The 17842-nt window shown below is 55.8% G+C and overlaps 2 protein-coding genes across 5 annotated transcripts in view; one reads left to right on the top strand and one right to left on the bottom strand.

Moving 5' to 3' along the window:
- TXNDC11 (thioredoxin domain containing 11) overlaps positions 1 to 6514 on the top strand; it is a 63737-nt gene extending 57223 nt beyond the window's left edge. For all 4 annotated transcript variants that reach the window (XM_008960355.5, XM_008960356.5, XM_055099461.2 and 1 more), the window contains 2 exons: positions 1371 to 1451; positions 5763 to 6514. In XM_008960355.5, coding sequence (XP_008958603.2) covers positions 1371 to 1451; positions 5763 to 6405 — 724 coding nt within the window. In that variant the 3' untranslated portion in view covers positions 6406 to 6514. The remainder of the gene's footprint in view (positions 1 to 1370; positions 1452 to 5762) is intronic.
- SNN (stannin) lies at positions 6442 to 17188 on the bottom strand. Its single transcript, XM_034939802.4, has 2 exons — positions 17059 to 17188; positions 6442 to 9626 (listed from the first exon to the last, which is right to left on the bottom strand). The coding sequence occupies exon 2, from the start codon at positions 9539 to 9541 to the stop codon at positions 9275 to 9277; it is 267 nt and encodes an 88-aa protein (XP_034795693.1). The 5' UTR covers positions 9542 to 9626; positions 17059 to 17188; the 3' UTR covers positions 6442 to 9274.
- Positions 17189 to 17842: the final 654 nt, after the last annotated feature.

Below are 17842 nucleotides of genomic sequence, written 5' to 3'. Positions count from 1 at the left end.
CTGGAGTGCAGAGGTGCAATCTCAGCTCACTGTAAGCTCCGCCTCCCGGGTTCATGCCATTCTCCTGCCTCAGCCTCCCGAGTAGCTGGGACTACAGGCGCCCGCCATTATGCCCAGCTAACTTTTTGTATTTTTAGTAGAGACGGGTGGCGTTTCACCGCGTTAGCCAGGAAGGTCTCGATCACCTGACCTCTTGATCTGCCTGCCTCGGCCTCCTAAAGTGCTGGGATTACAGACGTGAGCCACCACGCCCGGCGTTGTTGTTTTTTTGAGACAGGGTCTCACTCTGTTGCCCAGGCTGGAATGCAGTGGTGCAGTCACAGCTCACTGCAGCCCCAACCTGCCAGGTTCAGGTGATTCTCCCACCTTCCCAAGTAGCTGGGACTACAGGCATGTGCCAGAATACCCGGCCAATTTTTTGTAGAGACAGGGTTTCCCCATGTTGCCCAGGCTAGTCTCGAACTCCTGGGCTCAAACAGTCCACCCACCTCGGCCTCCCAAAGTGTTGGGTTTACAGGCGTGAGCCCCTGTGCTCAGCCTGGTTGTGCCATTTTTTGAAAAGCAAATTTCATCCTTTTGGACACATACATGACACCGTACCCTCACTCCCCCAGTTATGCTTTCTAAAAACTTCTGTCAAGGTAATGATTGAAAACATGTTCATCTTTTGTGTGCACTGTTTATGAATAGTAGCTGAATAGCCCCTCCGCAAGGAGGATGCAGCCCCTTCCATCAAGGATGCTGTTGTGGCTCCATGTCTGCTTAGCCCGAGTGTGGGCGCCCAGCTGTGTGCCCAGCTGTGTGCCAGCTGCCCGGGGCAGGCCTCTAGAGCAGTTGCGGTTAGCTCCCACAGTGATTGAGCACAGGCTGGGTGAGTTAGTACAGATGTCATTTTCTGTATTAGAAAATTAATGTCAAATCTGCTAAGAAAATAGGCTGTTTTTGGCCTCTATCCAGATTTACAACATAAAGAGGGTATAATTTTCCATCTTCAGAGGGGCTTGATGTATTTTGCTCAGTGATTTCCTTTCTTTTCCCAGAGCTATTCAGGGATTAAAATACTTTGCTAGATCCTGTCAGGTGAGGAGTGAATGACTCCTCAGGTGTCAGTGCGGCATTTTCTGCAAGTTCATTTTTACTTTCAGGACATCACATTGCCACTCAGTGGAAAGCGCCCACGTAGTAGAATGTTGTATGTCTTGGAAGTATCAGCGCCCAGCTCACACCTGGTAGTACATTCATCGAGAAGGGACTAGCCCAATGTGGGGTGTAAAAAATGCACCAGGTTCTTGAAGTTATCTGAGAAGGTTCTTTGAAGTTGGCGTTTCTTGAGCTGATCATCTGCCATTTCTGTTCTTTCCCTTTACCAGGATTGACGTGTCTCAGAATGACCTTCCTTGGGAATTTATGGTCGATCGTCTTCCTACTGTCTTGTTTTTTCCCTGCAACAGGTAATGCCAAATTTTTGTCACTGGTGGGCAGTTGGGATTCTTTTGTGGAGGTCTGAAAATGAAATGGGTTTAAGATGTAAATCATTCATTATGTTCAAAAAATGTTCCCTTAGGAACCAGGCGTGGTGGCTCATGCCTGTAATCCCAGCACTTTGGGAGGCTGAGGCAGGCAGATTGCTTGAGCTCAAGAGGTTGAGACCAGCCTGGCCGACATGGTGAAACCCCATCACTACAAAAAATACAAAAATTAGCCAGGCATGGTGACATATGCTTGTAATCCCAGCTACTCTGAGGCTGAGGCACGAGAATCTCTTGAACCTGGGATGCGGAGGTTGCAGTGAGCCAAGATCACACCACTGCACTCCAGCCTGGGCGACAGAGCGAGGCTCTGCCTCAAAAAAAAAAAAAAGTGTCCTTAGGGACATAAAAGGGTTGTAGTGTCAGGATGTTATGTGTGGTATGGATCTTTTAAAGGTTGTTTTTCCCAGTCTATCTCTTACCCGAGCTTGAATGTGGCCGTGAGAATTCTTAGCTTTCATGGCCTATATGAACATATGGAGGACGCAGAGACTGACAGGATTCTGTTGCCCAGGCTGGAGTGCAGTGGTGCAGTGTTTGTGTGGGGCAAAACAGCAGAGAATCTGTGGAGCCCTGCCTGCCCCAAGCCTTCCACTTGCTTGTCTCTCAGTTGGCCTCCCAGCAGCTCCTCATCCCTCTCGTACAGAGGACAGGGTGTCTTTCTTACCCATGGTACATCCTTTTCTCGGATTCCAGGAGGCCTACAAAGGGGTTTTCTCCCATGCGTGCAGACTGCTGTGAACGTCTGCCATGGGATGGTCGCTTGATTTTTTCACACTTGCCTAATCAGTATTCCAGGTGCAGTTCTTAACGGCAGCTACCCCGGAAGCCCCTGCAAGCAGGACATTAACAAGGGGGAGCGGACTTCCAGTTAGTAAACGTAGATGCAGATGTTTTAGTGGAAAAATAAATTAACTCTTGGTCCTTTAGAGCCTAATACACTGGATGTTTGCTCCCTTTTTATAGATTCCCTTTGGTTTTTAGAAAGTTGAGTCCTTTTGGGGACCCACTCACATGACTTTGACAATATCTTCTCTCTAGGGGAAAGTGTCTGCAGCATCATTTAGGGAGTTCCCTGGCTCCCATGTATGACGTTTGCTGTTTTAATTTCCTGCCTCCCTTTTGCGATTCAGCTTGTCATGTTTCTCTAGGAGAGTGTTTCCTTCATATCTATTGAATCATTCCCTTGGTTTTTGCTTTGTATCTCAAAGAATTTTTGCGGGAGTACTTCTGTGGTAGTAGGGTCTTGTCACATCATGCACTAAAAACAGAATGTGACTCACCCTTTTCTACTGCTGACTGAGTTGTGATGAGGCTTTTTCTTTCTAAGAAGTGTTTAAATTACCACATAGTCCAGGAATCACCGACAGTAACACTAACACTTTCATCTGTGTGGGCCAGGAGTTGGGCATGTAGTTTAATGACGTATAATTTTTGAATTCCAAGCATAGTTTGAAAAAATATGAAAATCTTAGCACCCAGCACATGCCTTTTAATGAAGAAGTTCTCAGCAGCTGGCAGAAATGCATCTGTGTAGAGAGACACAGGCGGAACAGGTGGCAGGGTGGGGCGTCATCTGGAGACCTGCGTCTGGGCTGAGTGACCTTCGTTCTTAGGCTGCCTGGTGTGGTAAACGTGAAGATGTGCGCATTTCTCCGGCCCCATGCTGGGCACTTGCTGCAGGCCCTTACCCTTGTCGTTTCTAAATATTGAACATAAGACTGTCCACTTCTCTTTTAATGTAAGGATGTTGGTAAATCAAAGCTTTATGGCTTTGGAATGGAATTTTTCTCATTTCCTAAAAATAAATGGTAGAAGTAAAGTATGCTCATCATGAGCTGGTCCCAAGCGAGTGTTTGGTTTAGCCAGAAGGTAAATGGGCAAGCAGCGTGAGCTGACAGCTTGCAAAAGAGGAAATGAAAAAGGCTGTTGGATAACATGTAGTAAGACCTTTTTCATTGTCCACCTGCTTATGCTATTTTTAGTGAAAAGAATATGAAATTGTATATTTACTGTGATAAAATATAAACTTGTGCATGTGCTAGGTGGAGATGTTCACAGAGGGGAAAATGTTGAGGTGTTAACATTGATGACTTCAGAGGAGTGAGATTGCAAGTAATTTGAAGGTGCTGCTTGTATGTTTTTACATCCCTTGCAAATTGTCTACAAAGAGCATGTCTTGATTTATAAAAATCATGAAGGAAAAAAATGCAAGAGCCTGTCCTCGGGAGGAAGAGGAAGGGGTGGGGCCTTGAGGGAGACATAGCCTTCCTGTGCAGAGGCATCTTGGAGCCACTTGCTCCACCGAGCAGGTGCTCCTCCAGCCAGCACTTGCGTCAGACTCTGTGTGACATTGCAAAATATAGGTGCTCTGGCCTGGCCCTGGGCCAGGGTGATGAGGGGGAGATGGGTGCTCCTGTCCACCAAGAGACTCTGATGTTTCCCAGGGGAAGAATCACAGTTTTTTAGAGGTGTGCCCTGCCACTCCCTCAGGGTTAGAGGAGAGTTGCATAGACATAGGGGACCTCTTCCCACCATAGTTTCACATGACTGCTTTCCTGGAAGTAGACTGTTGACATTCTCTGTCCCTGCTACTTTCACAAAGTGTGGCAGTATTTTAGTGTGCCCATTAGGGACATTGATGGAGAGTGCACCAAGACCTCTTAGCAGATAGCATGCTCACGGATGTCACTGTCCTGTAAATGTCTGGAGGTAGACATCCTGAGGGATCTTGGCAGCTTTTTCTGGGAAGTAATTCACCTTTACTCTGCCTTACAAGACCAGGCTTGTGCCGCAGAACGTGGGGGCAGGTCCAGCGTCTGGTATTCTTCCATGGGCCCACTTGACAGGGCCACGATGTGTTTTCAGTTGTTGTGGGGTTTTTTTGTTTTCTGTTTTTGAGACAAGGTCTGACTCTGTTGCCCAGGCTGGAGTGCAGTGGTGCAATTACGGCTCACTGCAGTCTTGAACTACTGGGCTCAAGTGATCCTCCCACCTCAGGCTCCTAAGTAGCTGGATCTACAGGTATGCGCCACCTTGCCTGGCTAATTTTTTTATCTTACTTTTTATACAGATGAGGCCTTACTATATTGTCCAGGCTGGTCTCAAACTCCTGGCCTCAAGCGATCCTCCCACCTCAGCCTCCCAAAGCACTGGGATTACAGGCACACAGCACCACACCCAGCTTTGTCATTTGAATGGCTGGGCCCCACTTGAAGAAAGCTTATATGTTAAGAAAACTAAGCTTTAAAGGAGGGGATGGTTGAATGTTTACCCCAAAATTATAAAACAATTTACGGCCGGGTCCAGTGGCCCTGGGCAGCCAGGCTCTGGAGTCCCTGCTGTTGACTTCCATTCTGTTAACACCTGAGGGAGACAAACTCGGCTGCCGGCCCACCTCATACCTAAGTGCATAAAGCTGGTAGTTTTGATCAATTGCAGCCAGGCTGTACAGGCACAGGTAAATAGATATGTGAGAGAAACATCATCAGATGATTAAATGACAAGTTCTGAAGAGGAATTTTCTAGATCTCTAGATCAGGACCTGGAACAAAGCTGTAGGGAAAACCCCTTTCTATGTCACCTTCCTTCCTTATTCTGTGCTCTCAGGGCTGGGCAGCCTGAATTCATAGTCCTTTGGTTGGGCTGTTTGCCATTTATCAGGTTGCCAGGTGTGAGCCAGATGTACCTGGGGAATGGGGGTACAGTCACCCCCAGTTGAGAACCCCTGCCTTAGAGAATGTGTAATAAATGCTTGCTGAAGAAACAGACTGGGTATCTTTCAAGTTCTTCCTGTTTCTCCGGGCACTGTCAGTGGGCACAAGAGGGACATAGATGGGACACTCCTGCCTCCCCTGGACGCTCTTCCTGACACGGCCGCTGGGCATCTCTGAGCACACAGAGGCCCCATGCCTACACACTCCTGGGGCCCTGCATCACTGGCTTTAGGCCTGGGCCTAGGAGCTCTTGTCTTTCTTGGAGGGTGTGGGTGAAGCTGAGCTCTGGCTTCAGGAACAGATAAGCCATCTTAATTACAGAACGAGCATATGGGACAGCCTCAGCTTTGTAGAGAATTTCTTGCCCAGGCAACATTTTCCTTACTTTCAGTAAGTAAAATCCACGGAATGTCTTTTCTTGGTGAGAAGTAGATGGCCTGGCCTCAGGTACAGCCTGCTTTTGGACTAATTGTGTTGGTGTGACTCCTGTCTTTGCTTCCTTTCCCTCTCTCTCCAGAAAGGACCTAAGTGTGAAATACCCCGAAGACCTCCCCATCACCCTTCCAAACCTGTTGAGGTTCATTTTGCATCACTCAGACCCTGCTTCCAGCCCCCAGAACGTGGCTAACTCTCCTACCAAGGAGTGTCTTCAGAGCGAGGCAGTCTTACAGCGGGGGCACATCTCCCACTTGGAGAGAGAGATCCAGAAACTGAGAGCAGAAATAAGCAGCCTCCAGCGAGCACAAGTGCAGGTGGAGTCCCAGCTCTCCAGTGCCCGCAGAGATGAGCACCGGCTGCGGCAGCAGCAGCGGGCCCTGGAAGAGCAGCACAGCCTGCTCCACGCACACAGTGAGCAGCTGCAGGCCCTCTATGAGCAGAAGACACGTGAGCTGCAGGAGCTGGCCCGCAAGCTGCAGGAGCTGGCCGATGCCTCAGAAAACCTCCTTACCGAGAACACGTGGCTCAAGATCCTGGTGGCGACCATGGAGAGGAAACTGGAGGGCAGGGATGGAGCTGAAAGCCTGGCGGCCCAGAGAGAGGTCCACCCCAAGCAGCCTGAGCCCTCAGGCACCCCCCAGCTCCCTGGCAGCTCCCCTCCACCTGCCAATGTCAGTGCCACACTGGTGTCTGAAAGGAATAACGAGAACAGGACAGACTAACTTTGATATGAAGAAATCAGAGGTGAAAATTGTACATTGGGAATATATTTATGCAAATTTTATTGAAATTTATTGTAAATAAAGATTTTCTCAGTGGTCTAGAAAATCACCTTGAATGTCATTCAGCATTTATTGAAGAGGGATGACATCCCTTCCACTTATTGCACAAACTTGGTAGCTTTGAGACAAATACAGTAGCACAGTCCGTTTGAAGATTTGTCCAAAAAATTAGTCCATATTTTAGTGGCTCAGTGTCAAGAGTTCCCTCCCTGTCCCCCCACTGTTGCTTCTGCAGTGATACGAAGGATGAATGCTTAATTTCCTATTAGTCAGAAAACTTGAATGCAACAGTTGGGCATTCAAAAATAATCCAGAGAGGTCATAACCTACTAAGCCATTTGAGTGTGGCTCTGGTGTCTGCTAAAAAAAGTAGCTATTGAAAAATCAGAACAGTGAGAGCTATGATGTGGTTCACTCATTCTAGAAGCATTTTCATTTTCCTCCCGAAAACCCCCCCAGTGCCTCACCGAGCCCCGGACCTTCACCCAACACGGCTGCCACGCTCAAATGGGCCTGATTCAAACTCCCAGGTACGTCCCTGGCACCAGGGAGTAGGATAAGAAAACCTCCAGAAGTGAAACTGATGAGGAAGTGACATTTAATCACTTCAAAACCGAAACTTCACTGGCAAGGTCAAAACCCCAGGCCAAGGCTGACAATCGAGCGCTGGTCAGTTCCAGGGGTCAGGCTCGGAACCTGAAAATGCAGATCCTACCCGTTGCTGCGTCCCTCAGGTGTGGAGGAAGGAAAAACAGCCTAGGTGTATGTGCTGGCTGCGGTGAGAGTCGAGGTAGAAAGCCTGGAAGTTCTGAAACGTGAGGGGATGGATCACACGCCCCAGCCTTTTCTCACTCACCAAAGCAAACTTTTACCCCCTTCTTCCAGTTGGCACCTTCGGAACTTCTGTTCTCCCTCCTAGGCCTGGTTTCAGTGGCCCCCACCACGTGTCCTGCCCACCCAGCCTGCAGGGCTTCTGCTGACATCACGCCTACCCCACCACCACCTCTTCTGAACTTGCCACACCATCAGTAGCCAGAGGTGTTGCCTCTCCTGCTTCCTAAGGGCTCTCAAGGGCCCAATTGAGGTGTTTCATTACTACCTTCTGCTCAGGTGGCCCAGCCAGCTGTCCCTCTTCCACCCCAAGCTCCTACTTAATGTTTAAACCCCCAATTTAGGTGTATGCTGCTTAAACGAACAGCTCCCTACTTCTCCCGCCTCGGGGTTCCAGAACGTGGATTCATTCAACATGGTTTTTAGAAGAGGCTTGGGTGAGGCCAGAGGAGGTGCCTTTAGTCTGAGCAGGAGGCCAGAGCTCTGAGCTCAGCCATGAAGGGCCAGTGCTCTGTGGTTAAGCCGGGGCTGACCTTCCATCTATTACAGGGATGGGCAGGCACGAGTCACATTTGAATCATAAATAAAATTAGTATGTGCTTGTGGTGGGATTAAAAATCAAAGTGAGCTCACTGAAATGTACACAGGGGAGGCCTTGGAGACAGGCTGTGGAGACACTAGCTCACCAGAGAGCCACCAGCTCACCACCTGTGGGAGAGTCAAGTCCTGAACTTCAAGTTCACCTCTGCCCTGCCCTGGCTCCCTGCCGCAAGCACAGGCTGGCAGGAAGCAGTCTGGTGGCTCTTATGGGAATGTGCACGTGAGAAATGTTCCCTGGGTCTTAAGTGCCTTTAGAGCTGGGTCAGGGGACTGGAGACCCGCTGAGGGAAGTGAAGTCAGGACCCCATAGGCGGACGGTCATCAGAGAGGAAAGGAAGCCAAGTGATGTGAAGAGGGAAGAGGAAAAGAAGAAAAAAGACAGAACCTCAACAGTCCCCTCCCCTCCAGTGCAGAAAATAGGAAACGCCAACACAAAACATACAACCTTTTCTCTTTCCTGGGCCAACTGGGTTTCAGACCAAAAGTAGCCACCACAGGCTCTACGAGGACCAAAGCAATTTCAGCGAAGCCTTCACTCGGGGTGGAGGGTTGGGGGGGCGCTTGGCATGCTGAAGACCCAAGCGGCTAGAAACTGCTCTGCTACAAGGACGCTGGCAGCCTCCAGGACGCGTGCCCTGACTCGCCCTTCACTGGCTCCCAGGCAGGTCCGGTAGCTTCCCTGCAGTAACTCCACTCTCAACAGAACTGCTATTTAACAAGTGAGTCTATGCAGAAAGAACAGAGGGGTGTGGGGGGTGCGGTTCTTCTTCCACCCATGACTAATGAAGCAGAGATCACCCAAGCACCCCAACTGGTCAGCCTCAAGACCCCAAACTGGCATCTCACTTCCTTGACATACACGCAGATGGACACACATGAGAGACCCCTGCCAAGTGTGGCGTGGGCCTTTACAAGCCTATGACCCTCCAGGGTCTTGACTCAGCTTGTCATTAGTACAGCCAGGATACCAGTCCCGTGTGCACTAGATGATATTTTTAAAAATCAGCAAAAGGACTTAAGCACGTGCTTCCAGGGGCCTATTTACAGTTCACAGGTTTGTTAGTTCACGCATTACAGTAGTAGCTCCATCAAAAACAGGCTCAGCTAGACATTCAAGTAACAAAAGCGCTACAGGGCCATGAGCCCCAGCAAGGTCAGGCCTGCCCAGTGCCTGCAATGGGCAGCCTCACCTGGAGGCCGAGGGGAAGCCCAGGACAGCCAGGTCCCCGGGCATCAGTGCATGCGATGACGAAGCCCGCAGAGGCCATGCCAGCAAGTGTCAGCCCTTCCTCTCTGACAGCAGCGCATCCGTGTGGTTTTGCCCCTCCCAGCGCCTCTTGGCCGGCTGCAAACAGGACCAGGAGCCTTGCATCCTGGCTCAGCCGTGGACTTCCGGGCCGTTGGGAGTCATCAGCTTGGCCTTTCTCTCCACGCACGGTCCCTTGGCCGAATACTGCACCAGCAGGAAGGGTTCCTTGGTCTCCCCATCCCCCACGATGCTCTCCTCGTCCTCTGACTGGCTGATGCGCTGCAGCCGCAGGTAGCACCAGCAGCCCAGGATCAAGGCCCCCAGGGCCGCGATGGCAATGAGGATGACGATGACTGTGACCACGCCCGTGGTGGGGCTGTGGTCCATAATAGACATGGTCAGTGCTGGGGGCTTCCTCGGCTGGCAGCACTTTGGGGGTGGCCACTCAGTGAGGCTGGAACTCAGGCTGGACACGGGAGTCCTGAAAGACAAAGCAGGTTGACGAGCTGCGGTTAGCGCTTCCACGGTGTCTATTTTTAATCGTTCTCAGACCTGCCCATCCCACCCTCACCCTGCCAAAAAGCATGCTGGCCGGCGTTCGAAGGCGTCTGCTCACCCACGCTCACCCAGCTCCTGTTCATGACCTTTGAAACCCCGAGTGCTGCTGTACCAGGCAGGTGAGTCACCCTCGCTGGCGGCAGAGCCGGGAACACTGCGACAGCGACAGCTGCAGCAAAGGATGCCAGAGGGCCAGACATGGTTCTGGTTCTTCAGCTGAAGGTGTGCCTTCGGGAAGCCCAGCCCCAACTCAGTGTTCATGACCACTCAGGGACTGAGGGCAACTGGGGCCTCCTAATGGCCAGAGATGGGGGTTTGAAAGCAGATAAATGGCCAGGTGCAGTGACTCATGCCTGTAATTCCAGCACTTTGGAAGGCTGAGGCCGGCAGATCACTTGAGCCCAGGAGTTTGAGACCAGCCTGGCCAACATAGTGAAACCTCGTATCTACTAAAATACAATAATTAGCTGGGCATGGTGGCACATGCCTGTAATCCCAGTTACTTGGGAGGCTAAGGCATGAGAATTGCTTGAAGCTGGGGGGCAGAGGTTGCAGTGAGCCGAGATCTCGCCACTGCACTCTAGCCCTCCAGCCTGGGCGACAGGAGCAAGAGTCTCTTCAAAAAAAAAAAAAAAAAGAAAAAGAAAAAGAAATGACAATGACATCAGTCCCTCTCCCAAACAGGCATCATATACAGAACAGGCAGGTCCTTTGGGGACACCTGTGAGAGGGTGTACTGGACAACAGCCTTTGTCACCAGGCACTGCATCGGGCCTGGGAAGACCCCTGGAACGCGGCACACCATCTGAGAAGGAAGCTGGGCGGTAGAGTCCCTTGTGTGGTTTGGACGGAGGCCAACCAAGGAAGCAACAGGGTAGAGTGTCCCGGGAGATGGAGACAGGCACTTGGGAGAGCTTCGGGGAGGCAGGGAGGGTGGGACAGAGGCTCCCTCCCTGATGGTGCTTAGCATCTAATGCAGGCGCCAGACTGTAACTGGTTAGTACCCCAAATGCCGGTCACTCACAATACAGGGTGCCATTGTCAGGAACACAGCAACCAGGTGCCAAGATGCTAACCTGGGTGGGCAGGTGGGAGGCAGGGAGGCGGTGCTGATGGGGAATAGTGTTCCTGGCAGGGGGCACGGTGAGGGCTAAGGCTCTGAAGGCAGAGAGGGTCCCCCTGGCAAGTGCCAGGAGTCGGGGCACCAGCTGATTTGGGTGGGGGCGGGGATGAGGCCCCTCCCAGGCCAGGCCAAGCCTGTGCTCCGCATGTTGAAAGAATGACGCCAGAAGTTGGAGGGCTGGGACCACCACCTCCACCTGGCCGAGCCACAGAGTTCACCCATGGGTGGGCCTGCCAAGTGGCGGAGGACAGTGTGGCTATGGAATGCACATAAGGTCTAAGAGTCCCCAGCTCCAGGCACCCTGTCAACCCTCTAGGTGACACCCAAGGCACAGCCAGTGAGAGCATGCTGAGGCCAGGGCTTTGCCTCTGCTGCCCTGTAGTGCTGAGGCTGGCAGGTTCTCTGGCGTCCCAAGACCCTGCACTTTCTTCCCTCTCCTGCCTCGCTCGCCACAAACACAGCAAACGCTGGCTGCACCCGGGGTCAGTGAGGATGAGGACAGGTCCGAGACGCGTTCTACACAGGACTGGGCGTGCGGTCGGCACTCAGAACGACACGTCTGGCTTTTTGTTCCCTTTGGATAAGACTGACATCAGCACAGGCAGACAGCACTGGAAGGAGGTTTTCCCTCCAAATAGGGTCGAACCTGCTGCGTCCTTGAGGAACAGCACCCTTAAGGAGAAATGATTCTTACCCAACCAGGAGTTTCCCCAGAAGCCAGGTTTGCCTGAAGGACAAAGGCAGCTAAGTCAACGCCCCCAGCGTCTGTCCAGGGACCAGGCCCGGGGAAACCGGCAGCTTCTGCAGAGGGCCCTGGGCAGAGGAGGTGCCCTCCCTCCATTCCACTGCCTTCCCCCGACTCCAGGAGACAGGCTGCTGCAGGCGCTAAGGATCTCCCTGCCCACCCTCAGGGGCCACTGCAGCCAGGACGCCTTCCAAGTCCTCACAATGACCTGCAGGACCGAACACTACACATCCCCAATATGCCCTGCTCGCCAGCCACGCTGACCCCCCCAACGAACCCTCCCACCAGGCCCTGGCCCAGGCAGTTGCCCCTGCCCAGAACGTTCTGGCGGCTTACCCTTGTTCAGTGGTTCTCAACTGGGGGCCACTGTGCCCCCACCCTGGGGACATCTGGCCATGTATGGAGCCACTTCTGGTTGTCACAACTGAGGGCAGGTGGCACTCCTGGCATCAAGTAGGGAGACCATGGATATTGCTGGCACCTATCGTGCACAGGGCAGCCCCCACCACGCAGATGGCCCGGCTGGAGAAAGACACCCTGACCCGGTTAATACCAGCTCTGGCAGGGAAGCTTTCCCAACCCGGTCGGGCTCCTTCCCTCTGGAGCAGTGGCCTTGGCATGCAGCCCTGGCTTCTGGAGCATGGCCACCTGATTAGCGCCCACCTCTCCCTCCAGCGGGCCATGAGCTCCACGGTGGCCCTGCTCTGTCCCCTGCCACCCTGTACAGACCACCCTGGCCTCTCCCCTGCCACCATCTGGTCCCACAACCCCACTTAGCTGTTCTCTCACGCCTCCAGACTGGACAGGGGACCCCTCTGACCCCACAGACAGCCTTCCCACCATGGCTGGGTGAGCCTGTCTACACTCGTCCCAACCTCTGTGTTCTCTCCCTGCAGGAAGAATACCAACCTGCCCTGTGCCTCCCTCCCACCTCCCACCTCCCTCTCCCCTGCACCTCTGGTTCCCAGGGCCTGCTGGGGCGCCTGCCCTCCCCTGGGGTTTCTGGACAGGAAGACAAGTCAGTATCAATTCGGAAGGGGAAGTGTGTGTGTTTGGGGGTGGGGGTGGTTCAGGGACAGGAAGTAGAAAATCAAACAATGGCACCATGACCTGGGATAGGTGGGGCAAAGCCAGGTGGGCAGGCCAGGAGGCACCTGAGTTCAAGGGCCCCAGTTCAACCACTGGCCCCAGGACTAATGAGGAAACTGAGGCACAGGCGGCCCCAGCTCAAAGGGATTCTCTAAGAGGAGTGGTGACCCCAAAACCCCGTCTGCTGCCCTGAACCCAGGCCAGGAGGCATGGGCAGAGCCAGATGTGGGGTTCTGCCCCGCCGCGAGCACAGAGCCCAGTGACTGAGCCACAGTCACGCCTGGCCTGTGGTCCGGCCCTCCCGAGTGCGTATCTGTTCCTTCATTCACTCAGCAAATGTTTCCTGAGAAACGATCTTTGCAAAAATGTGATGGCGTTCTCCCCACTCAGAATCCTCCCCAGCACCAAAGAGAATCCAAGCTCCCTGCCTCCCCAGGCGTCCCCACACCCTCCGCTGCGAGCCCACGCTCCCACCTCTGCCCTGACTGCCCCACGGCTGGCACCTTCCTATTCGGGACTTTCTCAGAAGGCGCCTCTTGCAGGCTGCCCTCCCAGACCACCCTGGACCCAGGCGCTCCTCCTCCCACACCCCACCACTACAGCCTTGCTCTACTTCATTTGCTCTCCTTGCTACCTGCCCTTCTCTAGGCTCAGGGGCTGTCCCCTGGCTGCTGTCTCACTCCCCGCACTGGACCCCAAGGCAGTCCAAGGAGGGCACCATCTGTCCCGCCCACAGCTGTACCCCTGCCCTGCACGGGTACACAGTAGGTGCTCAGTGAATGTCTGTTGAGTGTTCCCTCCCTGCAGATACAGTGATGAGTTAGAGGAGACCCTGTTCTCATGGGGATCATAGGTGGGGGGGTCCCTGACACTCAGGGCACTCCCAGAACCCTGAGCACAGGTCCCCATGTTCTGTCCCAACAGACTCAAAAAAGCCGGCAGACTGCATGGGAGAAGGCTGCAGGCCTAGTGTGGGGACAGAGCGGCGAGTGCCAGTGGATTAGGGCAGGCCTGAGCCCATGGAAGGGCAGCTGGCTCCATGCTTGCTGGCAGGCAGGGAGGGAAGGGGGTGGCCAAGCAGAGCCCCGGGAAACTCAAAGCGCGGAGGGCAGCAGGTCCCCACAAGCCCCTGTGCCTGGCTGGACCCCACCTGTCTGTTCTTCCTTTCTAGCCCCTCTGAGCAAAGCTGTGTCTTGCAAGCTGGGTAACCCCTCGCCCTGATCCAGTAAAGCCCACAGGATGCAGAGGACAGGGACGGGCCACAGCTTGGGTTGGGGAGATGCCCAGGCTAGCACATGGGAATCCTGGCCCACCCAAAAACCATCATGACAGCAGCTCACATTCATTCCCACCAGCATCTGATCCAGAAAGGCTGCGGCCACCTTTGCTCACCCTAGCATCTCCATCTGGCAGGTGAGGAAACTGAGGCGCACACAGGGAGGTGAAGCAAAAAGCCAGAAGGCAGGATGGGAGCCCAGAGGGGAGCCCAGCAGAGCCAAGGGGTCTTCCAAGTGCAGAGGGGCCAGGACCCAGAGCACAGCCTGGGCCTTCCATCTCTGGGCAGGCTGGAGTGTCCCCTCTGCCTGGCATTTGAAGCCCAAGGCCATCTGGATCCCCCAAACACACACCCTCCTGCTCCATGTGCCTTCAGTCCTGCCATCCTCTGCCAAGGGGGTCCTGACTCTCAGATCCCACCCACCCACTATAAAAGCAAGCTCCAAGGCCCAGGCTCTCCAGAACCCCCTGCCCCAGCATCCTCAAACAACCCCAAAGGAGGTCAACTGCAGCACAGGACACACTCTGTCTCCCGGCAAAGCCCACATATGTCCCAAGGAATAACAACTGCAAGACAAGCCTGAGCCATGCCAGGTGAGCGGGGGCCTGCACCGCCCTTGGCCACTCCTCCCCAGCCACCCAAGCTTGCAGGTGTTACTGACACCGTCCTGCCTGGTTTGCCAAGGCCCACAGAGATCCGTAACTGGGACCCAAGGAGCATGGGGGCAGAGCCGGGGGTGAACCCCACCCCGTCAGAGCCATTCAAATGGACAGTCCCTGCCCCAGCTACCAGAGAGGGGATGGGTATCCTCCTGTCCTGCTCTCCCTCCCAGGACCCCGGCTTGTCTGAGCCTGATCCCACTCCAGAGGCCACTCCATGTGCTCCAGGCCCGGGGGGCCCACAGCCCGCAGCAGAGCAGGCTGGAGTCCCCTCCATCCTCCCAGACCAGCACTCACTTTTGTGGCCTGCTTCTGCCCAGCCAAGCAAGCTGCTCCTCTTGGCCTCAGTTTCTCAATGTGCAAAGCGGATACGAGTCCCTGACCTCATCTACCAGGTCGTGGGGAGGATGAGAAGTGGTAAGAAAAGTGAAAACAAAAGGGACATGAGGTCACCAGGTTTGCATGTCACCAGCCACACCTTCCTGTGTGCTACAGGAGGGACAAAGGGAGAACACTGAGCCCGAGGGATCCCCAAGCCCACCCCCAGGGCCAGAAGGGCACAGAGTCTGGCCCAGGCCCAGTGCCACAAACACCCCTTCCCCAGGGACACGCTGCCTCCTCCTAACTCAACCCGGCACATCATGAGCATTGCCGGGCTCACCACCAGCAAAACACCCCCGCCTTGCAGCCGCCACCTCCTGAGGCTCCTTGACAGACGCCAGGAGGGCTGCCCTGCTTACAGGGGGCCAGCCATCCCTATGGGGCTTTCAGTACTGCCCCCCCCATAAAGCCACCTGCCAAGGGTGCCAACAAACTCTTCAGCGAACCCAGGTTCACAAACCAGAAACGTTTCCTGCCCCAGGTTCTGACTGGGAAAACAGGGTTGTAGGGAGAAGAGGGCACTGCTGGACACAGCCAGGACGAGGCGGGACGTCCGTTCTGCCCTGGGCCTCCGGCAGCCAGTGGGACACAAGGACGCATCACACAAGGCCCCAGCCCTCCAGAAGCCAGGACCAAGAACGGCCGGATGCCAGTGGGACTGACACTGATGGGGCTGTGCCCAGCTCTCTGGCCAGTGTCATCTCATCCTCCACCCCGACCCATGACACCCCCATCCTCAGAAGAGGAAACTCGCTCCAGAATCCCCTAGGTTCCCCAGTGGCAAAAGAGGAAGCGGGAGCCCGCAGAGCTCTGAACCGGGACTGCCCCAAGGTCAGTCGGGGTCTTCCTCGGGCCAGGCCAGAGGCTCATGCCCCCACCCTGTGAATCACTCGCTGGTCATTTTCACAGGCTGCCCCAGGGTTGGCCTGTTTGGCCAAACAACTTTGCTTGTAGATGCCGGAGAAAGTTGGTGGCAATTATATGTGCCAGACACTGAGATAAACAGCTCACGCAGATGTCTCCTTTCTGCCTCAAGACAACCGGGCAGTTGAGCTATTACTGTTCCCTCTTGGCAGATACAGAAATCGGTGGCTCAGAGAAGTTAAGTCCATTGCCCAAGGTCACACAGTTCAAAAGTAGACGCGCAGGGATTCAAACCCAGGCAACCTGCATCCAAAATCCCGCATTTCGACCCTGACTCTAAAATGCCACATTCTCCCTACCTCCTCTCCCGCGTGCCTGAGGGGCCGCGGACAGGTGAACCCCAGTGTGGCCCTCGCTGGGGCGGGCTGGGCGACCTGGGCTGGGTGCTGGGGACTTAGGGGTGACAGCGCCCCGGCGGCTCCCGAGTGCTGAGCGCGGGCGGCGTGGCAGGCGCGGTGCCAGGCGCGCTTCGCGCACCCTCCCGTTCCACCCTGCCCGGCGGCGCCGGCGTCTCCCCCACTCCACGGAGGAGCAAAGCGAGGCTCCAGGGAGGAGGCGGCTCGGCCCAGGGGGCGACAGCTGGAGAGGGGACGGCAGCTGGGGAGGTAGCTCGAATCGGCCCGACGGAGGCGGGGTGTGGGACGGGGACCAGGGGAGCTAGGCATGCCCACGCCGCGCAGCCGCTGCCCACGGAACCGGGCGCCGAACGCTGCGGCCCGGCCTCAGTTTCCCTACCCGCGAGACGGGCGCCGGACGTCACCTGGACCCCTATCCCCGGAGCCCTCCCCGGAGCTCCCAGAATTTTGAAGAACCCCGAAATGCCGGGGGAAGGCGGGAGCGTAGCTGAGGACGGGCGGGGGCTGCACGGGCGGGGGCGAGCGCCCCGCGATCCCCACAAAGCGGCCTCCGCCCCCCGCCGCCTCCTTTGTCCCGATCTCACCGCAGCGCCGCTGACAAAGAACCCCAGCCCGCGGGCGCGGCCCCTGGAACGGACCCTCCCCCGAGCCGCGCCCGCCGGGCCGCCCCTCCCCCGCCCGCAGACCCCGGCCCGGCCCCGCCGCCGCGCGCGCCCCTCCTCGTCCTGGCCTCCCCCTTCCCGCCCCCGGGCCCCGGCGCCCCCGCCCGGCCCGAGCGCGCGGCCTGCCCCGCCCGGCTCACCATGGCGCGGCAGCGGCCCGGCCCGATCGCCCCGCAGCAGCCCCGCGGGCCCGGCTCCGCCCGCCCGGTCCGGCCGCCGCGCACTCGGGACGCAGGAGCCCCGCGCTGCGGCGGGCGGGGCCCAGCTCCTCCCCGGCTGGGGACGGGGCCTCCCAGAAAGGCCAATGGGAGCCCGCGCTGGGACGGCGGGGCGGGGCGGGCCGGGGCGGAGTCACGTGTGCTCGGGGCCGGCAGGCGGTGGGGCGGGGGCTGCGCGCGGCGGGCGGGCGGGCTCGGCCCTGGCGAGCGCGGATTGGGCGCCCGTGGGTACGGGGCCCCACTACAGGCGCCCTTCCTCTGCCAGCCTCATCCTGACCCCGGCAGGCTGCCCTGGTCCCGCCTGCTTACAGCGGAGGAAACTGAGGCACGCTGCACGGAAGAGTGCTGCATACTCCTCGAGAGCTGAGAGTGGCGGGGAATCCGGGGCAGGGGCAGGGGAGAGGCGCGACCGCTGAGGTGAATGACCTTGCTTCGGGAGGAAGCTGGGCATTCAGTCGTTCGCGAATTCATTTATGTATCATTCATCCGCCCAGTCAGTCGATGGCGGAACACTGACCACGTGCCTGCCACGCCAGTCGTCGTGGGAGCAGCCACGAGCCAGACAAGGTCCCGTCCCTGACGAAGCTCTCATTCCTCTGCGGGATGGGGCTGTGAGGCATTTGCACCCCTCTGCCACCTGTAATCATGGTTATTTTTAGCACAATTACCCGGTCGTTTGGCCCCCACCAAATGCCTGCCCTGTATA

The sequence above is a fragment of the Pan paniscus genome, chromosome 18 (genome assembly GCF_029289425.2).
Source record: "Pan paniscus chromosome 18, NHGRI_mPanPan1-v2.0_pri, whole genome shotgun sequence".
Classification (NCBI taxonomy): Eukaryota; Metazoa; Chordata; class Mammalia; order Primates; family Hominidae; genus Pan; species Pan paniscus.
The sequence above is the reverse complement of the archived record's forward strand: the minus strand, read 5'-3'. Positions and strand labels throughout refer to the sequence as shown.